The sequence below is a fragment of the Sceloporus undulatus genome, chromosome 4 (genome assembly GCF_019175285.1).
Source record: "Sceloporus undulatus isolate JIND9_A2432 ecotype Alabama chromosome 4, SceUnd_v1.1, whole genome shotgun sequence".
NCBI classification, from domain to species: domain Eukaryota; kingdom Metazoa; phylum Chordata; class Lepidosauria; order Squamata; family Phrynosomatidae; genus Sceloporus; species Sceloporus undulatus.
In genome coordinates this window covers 208,811,630-208,825,197 of record NC_056525.1, presented here as the reverse complement: position 1 = coordinate 208,825,197, position 13,568 = coordinate 208,811,630, and the positions used below count along the sequence as shown (strand labels likewise).

Sequence of the window (13,568 nt, the reverse complement as noted above, 5' to 3'; positions counted from 1 at the left end):
GTTCGAAAGCATGTAAAGTGAAGTAGATAAATAAGTAGCACTTATGCTGGCTACTGGCCATGGAGTCATCTTCGGATAATGCTGGATCTTGGCTTAGTATGGAGTGAGCCCATCCCTGACAGTCAGTTACAACCGACGTAACTAGACATTCATGTCAAGGAAAACTTTTCCTTACCTAAAGGTGGATGCTGGACATCATTAGCTAAGGACTTGACTCCTCCTCTGCTCCAGACACTTTCTGCTTATTTACCACCAAAAATCTTTTCTTATAATAGTGTGTGTCAGTTCTGGGTACTAACAAATTTTCAGGGAAGCCTAGAAATGCAGCTAGCTCAGATCATCCACTCTATTTTCTATTCAAAATCAGACAGTGTGTGTAGAGTCTTAAATTTGGGAAAGAATCAATGTTTTCTCTGCCTCATTATGGAAAAAGTTGGTGTGTATTTTATATACAATAGGAGAGATTTAAGCAAGTTTTATTACAAAAAAAAAAACCCGGTCAAAATTATATACATGGTATAGAAGCTGCTATCATCCCTATGCTCTTTTTCAAGCCGATGGCTTCCTCTTATGTGCTTGTTAGCCATCTGTAGTAATCCAAGATGTGTTGTGACTTTAAGTAAAACCGCATTCTGTCCTAATAAAACAATGGCCCTTTCAGAACTATATGAATTCTTCACTCACTTGCCTATTTGCAACATTAAAATGCATTCAATAAAAACTGAAATGGAATTTTATATTGTAGTGCTTCTGTAAACATAGTAATTCTCTCCAGAGGCTCAGCTGAAAGGATCACATTACTGGCAGGTGCTCCAGAATGTGCATTGGCTTCTACAGCATTACAGGAAGAACTTAAGATGCTGGTCATAACAATATTTCTAAAGAAATTAAGTGCTACATATTGTGAATTGTTAACTCTTTCCTCATACTGTGGATAGTGTTGCCCAAAGAAGGGTGACTAAAACGGTGAGGGCCTGGAAACTTGCCCTATGAGGAACGACTTAGGAAGCTGGGGATGTTTAGCCTGGAGAAGAGAAGGTAAGAGGTGCTATGATAGCCTGTTTATACTGAAGTGATGTCATATTGAGGAGGGAGCAAGCTTGTTTCTGCTGCTTCAGAGACAGGACCCAGAGCAATGGATGCAAGCTACAGGAAAGAGATTCCACCTCAATATTAGGAGGAACTTCCTGACAGTAAGGGATGGCCCTTGTGGTCTCTTCCAACTCTATGATTCTATGAAATCAATTCATGTCTGGTCTTGGTCAATTTCACATCTTAAATCTAGTCCATCTATTTCCACATTAAATGCCCCCAATTTAACCTTTTTCATATGCAATTTCCCTAAATATGAATGTAGCATGCTGTTTCCCCCAAATTATTCACATTTTGAATGCAGTTTCTTCTGATGGGCTTGTTTTTAAACAATATTTGGTGAGGCATGCATTACAAATAAGTGTCTACTAATACATATTATTAATCTTTGAAATACAAATCCTTTATTTTAAATAAACTGAATTAATTGTATTTCAAAGATTAAATAAAATTTTGCCCTACTCCTATTTATATATTTTCTACGGTACATAAGAATCTTATACTACAATTCCTGTGTGTCAAGTGGCCACATACTGGGGAGATTCTAGTTTAAAAACTTCACTTTTCCAAGCTCTGGGAGATTATCGCACATCAAATCCACAACAGGTAGACACAGGCTGTAACTGTCACCAATGGATCTTCCATTCTTGAAAAGCTGCAGGAAAGCCGCATTGGATACAGGCTGCCTAGATTGATGGTTACAGCCCGGCACTGTTTTCGTGTGTGATAATCTCCTAGATTGTGAACAATATATTGGCCAAAATCTAATGATGACCGTGGAAAAGCAAGTGTTGGAGAAAAAGATGCATGGTGGCACAGGAAAAGAGGGAAGCAGGTGCTATGGTGACTGGGAGATGGCAGAAAAAGCCATCTTTGTCAGCAGATTAAGCTGTCATGCTAGTTCACGGTTTCTCTTCTGACAGAGAAGACTTTCGCCACTATCCTCCAGCTTTACTACACCCTGGTAGAAAACTGACTCCACACCAGACAAATGAGACTTCCACCAGCTCATGTCATCAACAAGATTCCCGACATGTTTAGTAGCTGCTATCACATTTGTGACACAATTTAAGGGTTGTGGTGATGAGGAGGCCCTAAAGCATCCACTTCAAATATTTAAGGCCAATATGTTTCAAGACAGATTTCTATCCCCCTGGAACAACTCAAGGCCCGAAACAGACAGACCAAATAAAGCAGCTTCTGGACACTTTGGGGGGCATGATGATTAGATGATGCCAGAAGCTGTGCCAAGGCCACATCAGCGCCGGTGAGAGCCAGCCAAAAAAGAAGCGATTTTAATTTGCTCCTGCCAGATGCCGACTTGGAACTGTAGCATCAGCCTGCTTCGGAGCAGGCTGTGCAGTTTTGTGATCCTGGCCAATTGGGGCTAGAGAACCAGAGGCTGCTCCTTCCAGGCTATCTGCTTTCAGCCCTCCAAGTTACTGAACTTGTTTCACCAAGATCTCATCTGCATTGCAGAAAGAATGCAGTTTGACACTACCTTAACTACCCTGACTAAATGCCATGGATTTTTGGGATTTGTAGTTTTGTGAATATTTAGCTATCTCTGTCAAAGAACTTGGGCCACAAGAAACTACAAATCCCAGAATTCCATAACATTAAGCCATTGCAGTAAAGTGGTGTCCAACTGCATTCTTTTGCAGTGTAGACTAAAACCAAGTCAGGAGCTGACTTCTATCCATCCCACATCATTGTCGACTAGGAAAGGCAAGAGGAGTGAGTAAGCAGGGCTACAATTTCACTGATCTCTGTCCATATCCAGTTTTCATTTCACTTTTATTTTTGGCATTTCTGTGTTGAAAGTCAAATTGCTCTCCTATCCTTTGAAGTGTGTCTGTCTGAAGCAGAGAACGTTCATACTACCTGTGTTTTGGATAGGATTCAAAGGGACCTTGAACCATATCCAAGGGATCTGCTACTTTGGATAGGGTTGTATCAAGAGAAAGTATGCAGAATGTTCATGTTTAATTAGTTACGTTACACCTCAGTAAAAGGCATTTGACTCAATATATTGGGTCTCATAAACCACCAAGTCTCTCTTTTGAGGCTTCTCTCTATCTCTTGATCATGTTTTTTTCTTAATATTAATAAACTGAAAGTTTTCATAACAGTCCAGTCTTTTATATGGCTTAAAACAGATGTAGGCAACTGTGGTCCAAGGGCTACTGAATCTCTTTGGCTAATTTTTGAAAGTCCCCTGTAAGCCCTAATTCAGACTAAAAATTACATTATACGAGACTGCAAACAACAAAATTATTGGAGTAGGGACAGGTACCATAATTCTCTTCAACTCCTTCATTAGGAAACTACTCAGACTATCTGGTACTTGCAATGATTGTATTTCTCAGCCTGCATGCGAATCCACAGCTAAAATTAAATTGTCTATTCTGGTTTGATTTAACGTTTTTCCATGGAAAATTCATCTGTATTTTGAATGTCTCCAGCTTACTGGTGTTGTTACTTTGGTTACTACAATCTATGTTCCCAGAATTTTGTTTAAAGGGGCATGCTTTGCTTATGGTATTTTGCATCATAGTACCTGTAGCAAAGCATGGAGATTTTGGTCTTTCTAATGCTGTTCAGTCAACAGACTTAAATGTCATAGTAATGCTGATGTGATTACAAACATTAGAGTGAATCTGTCATAAAATATTAATTCAATATAATGCTATTATTCAATGAATTTCTGCCTCTTTCTGCATATAAGAATCTGACAATGATGAATAAAATAGTTGGGTTATTGTATTCATATGGTCCAAGGAGGGAGGGAGGGAGGGAGAGAGGGATATTAAAATGCATTACTGGCTACCTGATACTTTTGCTCCACACTCCCGTAGATAAGAAACGATATGTTTGACCTCAATTGCCCGCAGTAGGTTTGGCCTGGTATCTGCAAAGTATTGTGTCTCATATCAATCCTGCATGTGTATGAAAAAAAGAATCCTGCTTTGAATAAGATTTCCAAAGTCTAATAATAATTATTGAAGCAGATTACTGGAGCTATGCCTGTGAGGTCTGGCTGAGGTTAAGCACTGAAAATTATTCCTTAATTATTCTTTAGTAACAGACTAGCCCTACAATAGGCAGCGTAATTGGATGTCTCACATAGTAATTTGAGGTATCATGAAATGGCAGCTAATTATATATTGTTGTGCTTTTCCTACTGGAATACATAGTTGTACTTGGGGTATTTTCCACTTCAAGTACCCAGATATTTGCCTAGCTTGGATGTTATGTGTCTTGGTTTTGGTTGTCTGGGATGTTTGTTGCTTTACCTCAGGCAGCATAAATTCTAGGTCAGTGAAATCTACAGACTATAGCATTAATCTGCAGAAAGATTTATTTTGCTTTCTTGATTGGAGGGGAAAACTACAGGACATATTCATTTTGCATTTATGATAACCCTGCAGGATATGTATTATTTCTATACACATATGGAAAGAATATTCATAAACATTTGAATCCCAGATGCAGAAGGGGTTTCTCCAGGTCAGGAAAACTTTATGGATGAATTCTGGATGTACAAGAATCTTTGTCATTTGGGTCTCATTTGGGCAGCTGATGACTTGTTTCCGTGGAATGGTGAATCTATCTGGAGTTGAGTTCAGACTTTAAGGGTGATTCTTAATTCATGAATATTCACGATGCAGTTTTGGCAGCAGGTTAAGCACCTTGAGATAGATCCTTCAAGATTTGGATGAAAGCCAGCTGCACTAACAGGAAAACAGCCAGCCATTATCAAGAAGGAAGGAAGGAAAAACTGCAGTCCTGAAACTTTTTTAAAGGGTTTTTGTTCTGAACGTCATTGACAAATAGTATAATAGTGTAGCCTCATCCCTAAAAAAAAAGTTAAGTCTCAATTATATGTAGGTTGAGTATCCCTTATCTAAAACCAACATCTGAAATGTTCCAAAATCCAATATTTTTAAAACAGTGGGTTAGATATATGATACCTTCACTTTCTGATGCTTCAGTGTAAACAGACTTGTTTCATGTGCAAAATTATTTTAAAATATTGCATCCATCTCACGATATCTCATTTATTATGCAATATTCCGAAATTTAAAAAAACTCAAAATCTCAAACATTTCAGGCCCCAAGCATTTCAGATAATGGAGACTCAACATATGTAAACTCTGTGGCTGCGCTTGGATAACACTATTTTTTATATTACTTATTATATTTTTTATTATTATTGAACACAATTCCCTGAATTACCCAGCCAGCCTGTCCATTGAGAGTTGAAATAAAAAAGTAACTTTTTAAGCTCTTCTACCATATAGTCACCACTTTTCCAGTGTTGCAATACTACTGTATATATGGCTTTTCTCCTTACCTCAAAAAACAGTGCTTATAGGAAATTCGGATGATGCTTCCACAAGGCCAAATAACTTATGAGGAGGGTTGCAGCCCATATGGTCTTTTGCAACCCTCAGTTGCATGTCTTCATGATTACACGAGAAATGATTTGATGTGACTACATTCCCTATGATGTAAGATCTGAAACATCCCAAAGACAGGGTCAACAGGAGACAGTACCATGAAGGATGGTGGCAGTAGGGGGCAGTGTCAGGCTGCATAAACATGTGATATCTCTTGTATTCCTTGAATGTGTATGTGTGTAAGGGGGGTCATCTGAATCCCCCTTCCCATCACCAGATCATTATGTAATGAAAGCAGAAGCAGTATATTTTAGCTGCTCAACATGGAGGTGAAATTCAAAATCTGTCATGCACATGATTCTTTGCACTGAAACAAGCAATCATCAATAAAGTTGCATCTAAGATAGACAGAAAAAATATATTAGCTTGCATATCCATTTGTCCCTCCATTGCTCTTCTTATGGTAGATTTTTGTACTAGTTAAGATTGTGGGATGCATGGTAAAAATCAGGTTTATCTCATCCACATCGGTTAAGCTCACTTTGGTTTATGTTCTTATTTTCCAGTGTTGTGTTCATTCTATCTTGTTTTTGGTGAATTTTTATGTATGCATTTACCAAAGGTACAAATTTTCAAGCAATTTTCCAGTGAATGAAGCATACTGGTTCATTGTGCCTTCACGTTGTTTCTGACTTATGGAGACCCTAAGGTGAACCAATCATGGGGTTTTCTTGGCAACATTTATTCCAAGGAGGTTTGCCATTGCCTTCTGAAGGCTGAGAGTATGTGACTCACCTAAGGTCACCCCATGGCCAAGCAAGAGATTCAAACTCTGGTCTTCACAGTCATCGTCCAACACCTAAACCACTACACCACACTGACTTTCATTTTGTACCTACTAAACCCTTTTATTTAATTTCTTGCAAAATGCATCACAAATTTTGAAGGAGTAAAACGTTTGTGATCTACATGAATTCCAGTTCATAATTATGCTCTGAGGATCTAAAAATGATATATAGGAACACATTTCAAACCCATCCCATGTTTCATTATGCTTGGGATCCTGTAGGCTTCTTGGTTTGAGGCAGTTGAGCAGAGGTATTCCATCCCTTAAAATCCACTAAGTTAGTAATTGGCTCTATTCCATGAATACATTCACTTACAGGCTCTCTGAAAGCAGGGTTTTAGTGTTATCCATTCTGGAGCCAAATGTCTGGCACTAAGGGTTTGAAAGTTTGGACACAAATTTTACACACATCTGAAAAAAATCTGGAATCCATTCTTAGAAAGCCTTGACTAAACACTTAGGCTACTGAGATATCTGGAAGTCTTTCCTGCTCTTTCCTGTTCCATTCCCGCCCCCGCCCGCACCCCATCTTCTTATGTTATTGTGGGGAAAATCATAACTGAATACTTCATGGATAGTACCATAAAAATGCAAATTTATATTTGCATTTGCTGGAAATAGAGACCATATTATTGAAAAGGGCAGGGAAAATCTGTTATCAGAAATATACTCTTCTCTGCACTGTTAATATTCATTTAATTTCAGTAAAACATGTAGGGTACATGGTTCATATGACCTGTGACCTTCATTGGGTACTGCAGGTATTGGAATTTACGTGTGATTCATCCATCTCATATGTTCCTTGGGCTTAGATGTTGCTGCTGTGATGGTGAAATGCAGCCAGAAAGAAACAACAGCTGGCTCTTAATAAATTGGATTTAAAAATGGCCAGTAAAAGTAATCAGGCCAAGACACCATCAACACAGAAGTTCCTCTACGAGCTGAAAGTTATATCTCCCAGGTTTCTCCTTCTCTGTTATGTTCAGAAAAAACAAATTGTTCTCATGCGTGTTTTGGGGGAGGAGTCATATTGAATATAATTGAAAGGATGTCATATTGAGGAGGGAGCAAGCTTATTTTCTGCTGCTCCAGAGAACAGGTCCCGGAACAATGGATGCAAGCTACAGGAAAAGAGATTCCACCTCAACATTAGGAAGAACTTCCTGACAGTAAGAGCTGTTCAACAGTGGAACACACTCCCTCGGAGTGTAGTGGAGTCTCCTTCTTTGGAGGTCTTTAAGCAGAGGCTAGATGGTATATTGGGGATGCTTTGACTGGATTTCCTGCATGGCAGGGAGTTGGACTGGATGGCCCATGCGGTCTCTTCCAACTCTATGATTCTATGAATTCCATACGTTCACAGACCATTCTTCCTTAATCGTGTCTATTCTTCTCTCCATTTTTGTCCTGAAACTATTTATATCAGTTTTAATTATCAATACTTTAAGATACATGGACCTATATATATCTCACAAAAGCAACTGCCCTGAGCATTCAAAGTAGGATAGGATGTGAATATAGGCACAGAAGCTGTGTTCAGAGAGAATTTATTACCTGATATTAAGACTGCATGTGTGAGAGTGTATCAAAACAGCACTCATACAGACTGCATCTGCACTGAAGAAATAAGGCAGTATGACTCCACTTTAACTGCCATGGCTCAATGTTATGGAATCCTGGGATTTGTAGTTTGTTGTAGCACCAGAGCACTGATAGAGAAAGCTAAATATGTCACAGAATAACAAATCCCAGAATTCCATAGTCATGGCAATTAAAGTGGTACCAAACTGCTTTATTTCTGAAGTGCAGACAAGGCAACAGACAGGCTTACCATAATGATGGGGCTGTGCAAGCAGCCCCAAAGGGGTGGTCTCCAGCTGCCCCTTCTTCAGCAAAATTGAGGCCGCAGAAACCTATACGGGGCATCTTCAGTGCTGCATCATGCAGATGCAGTACCAGAGGAGCATCATGATGCCATGTACCATGTGGTGCAGCACGTGGCATCACAGTGTCCTGGAGGTGGAGCCAGGGCATGCATTGTGTAGACGCTATGCCCCAATTCCACCCCCAGGCCAGCCCAAAGTGCTGGTCTGCACAGGGCTGATGTGACTATTATATGCTGAGGCTGCAATCCCATACACAAAAAGGAAGCTTCATACTGAATCCAGCAGCACTTACATCTGAAAGCCTAGGATTACGCTATAAATTAGCATGTTTTGGAGACTTATTAGGAATTTCATATTAGGATCCACCAATGTGAAAGTATTCAACTAAGGGTGGTAAGACCAGGAAGATTATCGCATATCGTTCTCATAACGTTACGAGATGGAACGTTCTGGGAACAGGTATTATCACATTCAAGAAAGTAGAACGTAACGGGAATGCATTTTACCACACAGCGCATCCCTTTTTCTTGAGAACGTTCCCATAACGTTTTGCTGTAGCGCATGCGTATTTCATTTTGAGGACTGTGTAAAGATGACGTCTCCACTCTGTGGTTGTTTTGACTCCGTATAACTTTGCTAACTTTGGACTTGTAAAGTTGCTGTTATGAGTTCTATCTATATAAATATGTGTCTGTGTGTTTGTGAGTGTGCAGAGAACACACACACACACACATATGCACACATTAGCCATTTTATATATAATTTGTGTTTGTATAAGTATATATATATATATATATATATATTTGAGCGTCTGTGTGTGCAGAAAGCAGACACATACAGAGTCCCTTGGGAGGATTCCCTTGGGAGGGAAGGAAGGCAAGCCCCGCCGGAGCTTGTCCTCCCTCCCAAGGGAGTCCGAAGATTCCCTTGGGAGGGAAGGAAGGCAAGCCCCTATAAAATGTTGGGGCATCATATGCTGACATATGTTTGTATAAAATAGGATAAAACCTAAGTTACTTTTGTCAAAGAGGGCGCCGCATCATACCTGGGAGAGCAATAAACATTTTTGCACGCTCTGCGACTTTGGAGAACTAAAGAGAAGGGCATTCTTTCAGCCAATTAAGAGACGGAGGAATGAGAGAACGGAATTGGGAACGGATAAGAATACTGCACAGACTTCTTATGGAACGTTCTGAGAACGTTACAGCTCACTGGGAACACATCTAATCTGTCCCCACCCTGGAAGGCATGTGGAACACATCGGGAACGTTCTAGGAACCCGATGGGAACACATACATGTGGTAAACTGCACAATGCATTCCGTTCCCATTGGGTTCCCAAAACGTTCTCAGAATGCTGTGCGATATTCTTCCAGGTTTCAAGGCGCTACCTGGGCTTCAGTCACTCAGAGGCAACTCAACGAAACCTACAGGCCTGTTGTGAGGAGTAAAAACAGGAAGGAGGACCTTCTATGCTACCTTAAGATCTTTGGAAGAAAGGCAAACTATAAATGAAACAAATAAATAATATGGCAGAACCTTTTATGAAGAGCAGCCTACAGACAATATCCATTAGGTCAGTGGTTCTGCATTAGATAAAGAAGGTTACTGCACCGGCGATAAAACGTTCCCCGATGCATTACAATGGGCACGAGTGGGGCCACGCATGGAGCGTGATGGGAACCCGATGGGGCCCAGAACACTAGTTTACTGCACAGGGAACCCTGCCACCGCCACCACGCATTCCCATCGGGTTCCCATCGGGTTCCAGGGGACGCCATTTCTGGGGATGGTTTCAAAACAGTTCCCAGAAATGGTGTCCCCTGGAACCCAATGGGAACGCGATGGGAATGCGCGGCAGCAGCGACGGCGTTCCCTGTGCAGTAAACTAGCGTTCTGGGCCCCATCGGGTTCCCATCACGCTCCGTGCGTGGCTCCGCTCATGCCCGTTGTAACGCATCAGGGAATGTTTTATCCCTGGTGCGGTAACCTTCAAAGAGATTTAGAGGATTTTGTACTAACCCTCTGTGACCATACATTGACTTTATGAATTTATTTATATGTGACACTTTTGATCCACCCAATAAGAAAAGTTCTTTGGGCCTACTACCCAAAGTTAAATAAAATGAATTTTAAAAATGTAATAAATGCATGGTCATATCAAAGACAAAGAGTACATGAAAATATATATTGAAAACACCCATAAAAACTATATATTAGAATGAGTGAGGAGGAAATGAATGGTCTTTGCCAGATGCTCAGAAGATGACACTGTCATTTCTGAGTCAGCTCTTCATTCAATACAGTATTTATTATCTATGTTGTATTTATGGCTGGATCTGCACTGCAGAAATAATACAGTTTGCCACTGCTTTTACTGCCTTGGCTCCATGCTATAGAATCCTGGGGTTTGTAGTTTGTTCTGGCACCAGAACTCTCTGACAGAGAAGGCTGAATATCTCACAAAACTACAAATCACAAAATTCCATAGCATGGAGCCATGGCCATTAAAGTGCTGCCAAATTTCATTATTTCTGCAGTGTAGATGCCATCCATGAGAGACATTACCTTCATTCAGAATATGCACACCTCCATAAAAGCCTATGGAAGTGGTAAGGCTTCTTTTGTCACAGCATGAATGTCTATGTCATGTGTGTAGGGAGACAGCACTGGAGTTACTCAGCACATGCAAAACAGTACAGTGGTTTCAAAAGCCATTGGCTTCAAGAGAAAAAGGAAATTGCATGGTATGGTAATATGAAACCTGAGCTTTTTCTTTTTACTCCACAAGCCCTAAAGTTCAGAAAGGAGTGCAGGACAAAAGGAATGTTTACTTACAATATATTCCATGTTAGATGCAGGTGGGAAGACTTTGCCTCGTACTTGATTGTGATAATCCAGAATGGCAATCATGTCATTCTGCGAAATGTATCGTTTCCTTCTGGCTTTGGGGAGGCTTGTTGAATCCAGCTGAGTGTTCAAAGCTGCTTTAGCACTGGTGTAATTATTGGCTGATGGGAACATGTCAGTGGAATTGGGTAATTCTATGGCACTCATCTCACAGAAAAAGGAAATTAAGAGGGCACCACCAATGGCAGAAATTACTATCATTTTAGGGCCTATGAAGAAAGAGAGAGTGCTACTTTGAGACAGGTAGTTTGGAATATCTGTAAAAAATAAAGAAGAAGAAGAATATAATTGGGATGAAAGTGAATTAGTTTTTCTTTATATCCTCTACTGCTTACCCAAGTTTATTAATGTAAGAAACAAAATTCAAAATATAATGTTTCCCGAGTCAAATAAAGAATCACTGTATCTCAAATCACCTAGCAACAGTACATACAAAATTTCCCTATGACATACAACTGAATTTATTCATACTGACCCTCTTAATGCAACTTGAAGGGGCTGCAAAGAGCAACTAATGTTCTGAAGAGGAAAAAGATAACATCCCTGCTGACTGTTAATGAATAGCTTCTGCACTCATTCTAGCCTAATATAAATTCAAAAGCAGATCAGCAGACAAGAAATGTGGGAAGACATGGAACAAGAGTTATCTCACTTGAACAGTTTAAAATGAGTCCAGCAAAATAAGATGTGTATTAATAAAAATGCATGCAAAGCAAACTGAGCTCAATGGCTTACCTCTTTGCAGAACCAAAAAGCCTAGAGCATTGTTCTTCCAAGTTAAACAGCTCTTTTCTGTTTGCTTGTGCAAACCCTTGGAAAGAGGAGTGTGTCTTATTACAAACCCTCAAAGGAAGAGAAGGAAGGAAAGAGAGAGAGAGAGAGAGTTGAAAAAACTGAGCTTTCTAGCTGCTGGCTACAGGAGCTGCTAACAGCTTTTATATGTTACAGTAAGCTACAAAGGGTAACTCTTTCCAAGAGTTCTTTGTACAGCTCAAATGAAAGGGGGTGTGGTTTTGCACAGAAAACACAGTGATTGGGTGCCATCTGTTTCTTACTCTAGGATATTAGAGATATTTTTTCACACCCCTTTCTCTCAAACTATGAAGAAGCAAAAACAAAAGTTTTCCTTTCCCCAGTTTTCTTTTCTTTTCTTTTATTCCTTCCTTCTTCTTCTTTTGACAGTTGACATTCAGGGTGATTCCTCTGTTCTAATAATTGCCTACATAAAAATACCTACACACACATGCACACACACAAGAGCCAGCATGGTGTAATGGTTTGAGCATTGGACTATGTCTCTGGAGATCAGGGTTCAAACCCCTGCTTGGTCATGGAAATGCACTGGGTGGTCATGGGCAAGTTGTTCTCTCTCAGCCTCAGAAGAAGGCAAAGGCAAAGGCAAAACACATACACATAATCATTCAGCAGATGTCTTTACATAGTGAAATTGTAGGATATGAAGCCATTAGTTCAAAGCAAAAAAGAGAACCATTTCATAGGTCAGTCACAACTGTCTGAAACCAACACTTCAGACATTGCCGCTAACAGTTTATTTGCATGCATACAGAAATGAATAAACTGGTAGCATGGGCAAAAGGTTGGTCACCTGAATGCCTGTGTAGAGAAAGAAACAGAAGCTGCTTGCTTTGAAAATGACAAAAGGGGGTCAGGGATACATCTGGTTCCCATTTAGCTGAATAGAGTTGGAATTATTTAAGCAGGGAATAGTTCAGGCACTTATACAGCAAAAGCTGAGGGCATAACACCAGGACTATGAAGAATGCAGCAGCAGCAGTAAGGGCCGCCAATGACCCAGAGCCAGCAATCCCATATTATGGGGTTACAGATTGGAGTGCTTTCAATATTAGACTGAAGTAATGCCAAGTCTGGGAGGCCTGAGGAAATCTTCAAGAGCAGGCCCCTCAAACCTTCAATAAAATATTTTGTGATGTCAGTGGAATGAGGCTATTCAAAAAAGAAACCATCTGAAGCAAAAGAGGGAAAGGCCCAGGTTATCACAACATACAAACAGACTCTCCTACCACATGCTAGGGCATTTGGTCTTATACAAAGTTTCACTTGTTAACAAGATGGAAGGATGTGCTGTGATTAAAGTAATAGTCCAAGACATTTTGCTGCCTGAAGTCAAATGCTATCACTCACTCAAATAACAATGTGTGGGTATTATAATGCTGGTCAAGTTATTTAAGACAGAAAATCCTCACAACTACTCCCTTCCCCTCCAAATCAGGCCAGATACAATAACAACAAATTGAATAAATAAACTAATTGGTGCCCATTCAGGACTCTCCAAAATCTACTGCCTGGCTCTGCTTAATCATAGACTGGCTGAGAGCAATGGCATCCAAATTCTGCCCATATATATTTCAAGATACACAAGAAGCTTAAAGCATGATACTCAACATTTATG

General features: G+C 40.1%; 1 protein-coding gene across 1 annotated transcript in view; it reads right to left on the bottom strand.

The window, feature by feature from the left end:
* The window catches only part of PI15 (peptidase inhibitor 15), a 31,632-nt gene extending 19,595 nt beyond the window's left edge, over window positions 1–12,037 (bottom strand). The window contains exons 1-2 of the mRNA XM_042465142.1: window positions 11,873–12,037; window positions 11,066–11,394 (exon numbers count right to left, since the gene is read on the bottom strand). Coding sequence (XP_042321076.1) covers window positions 11,066–11,338 — 273 coding nt within the window. The 5' untranslated portion in view covers window positions 11,339–11,394; window positions 11,873–12,037. The remainder of the gene's footprint in view (window positions 1–11,065; window positions 11,395–11,872) is intronic.
* Window positions 12,038–13,568: the final 1,531 nt, after the last annotated feature.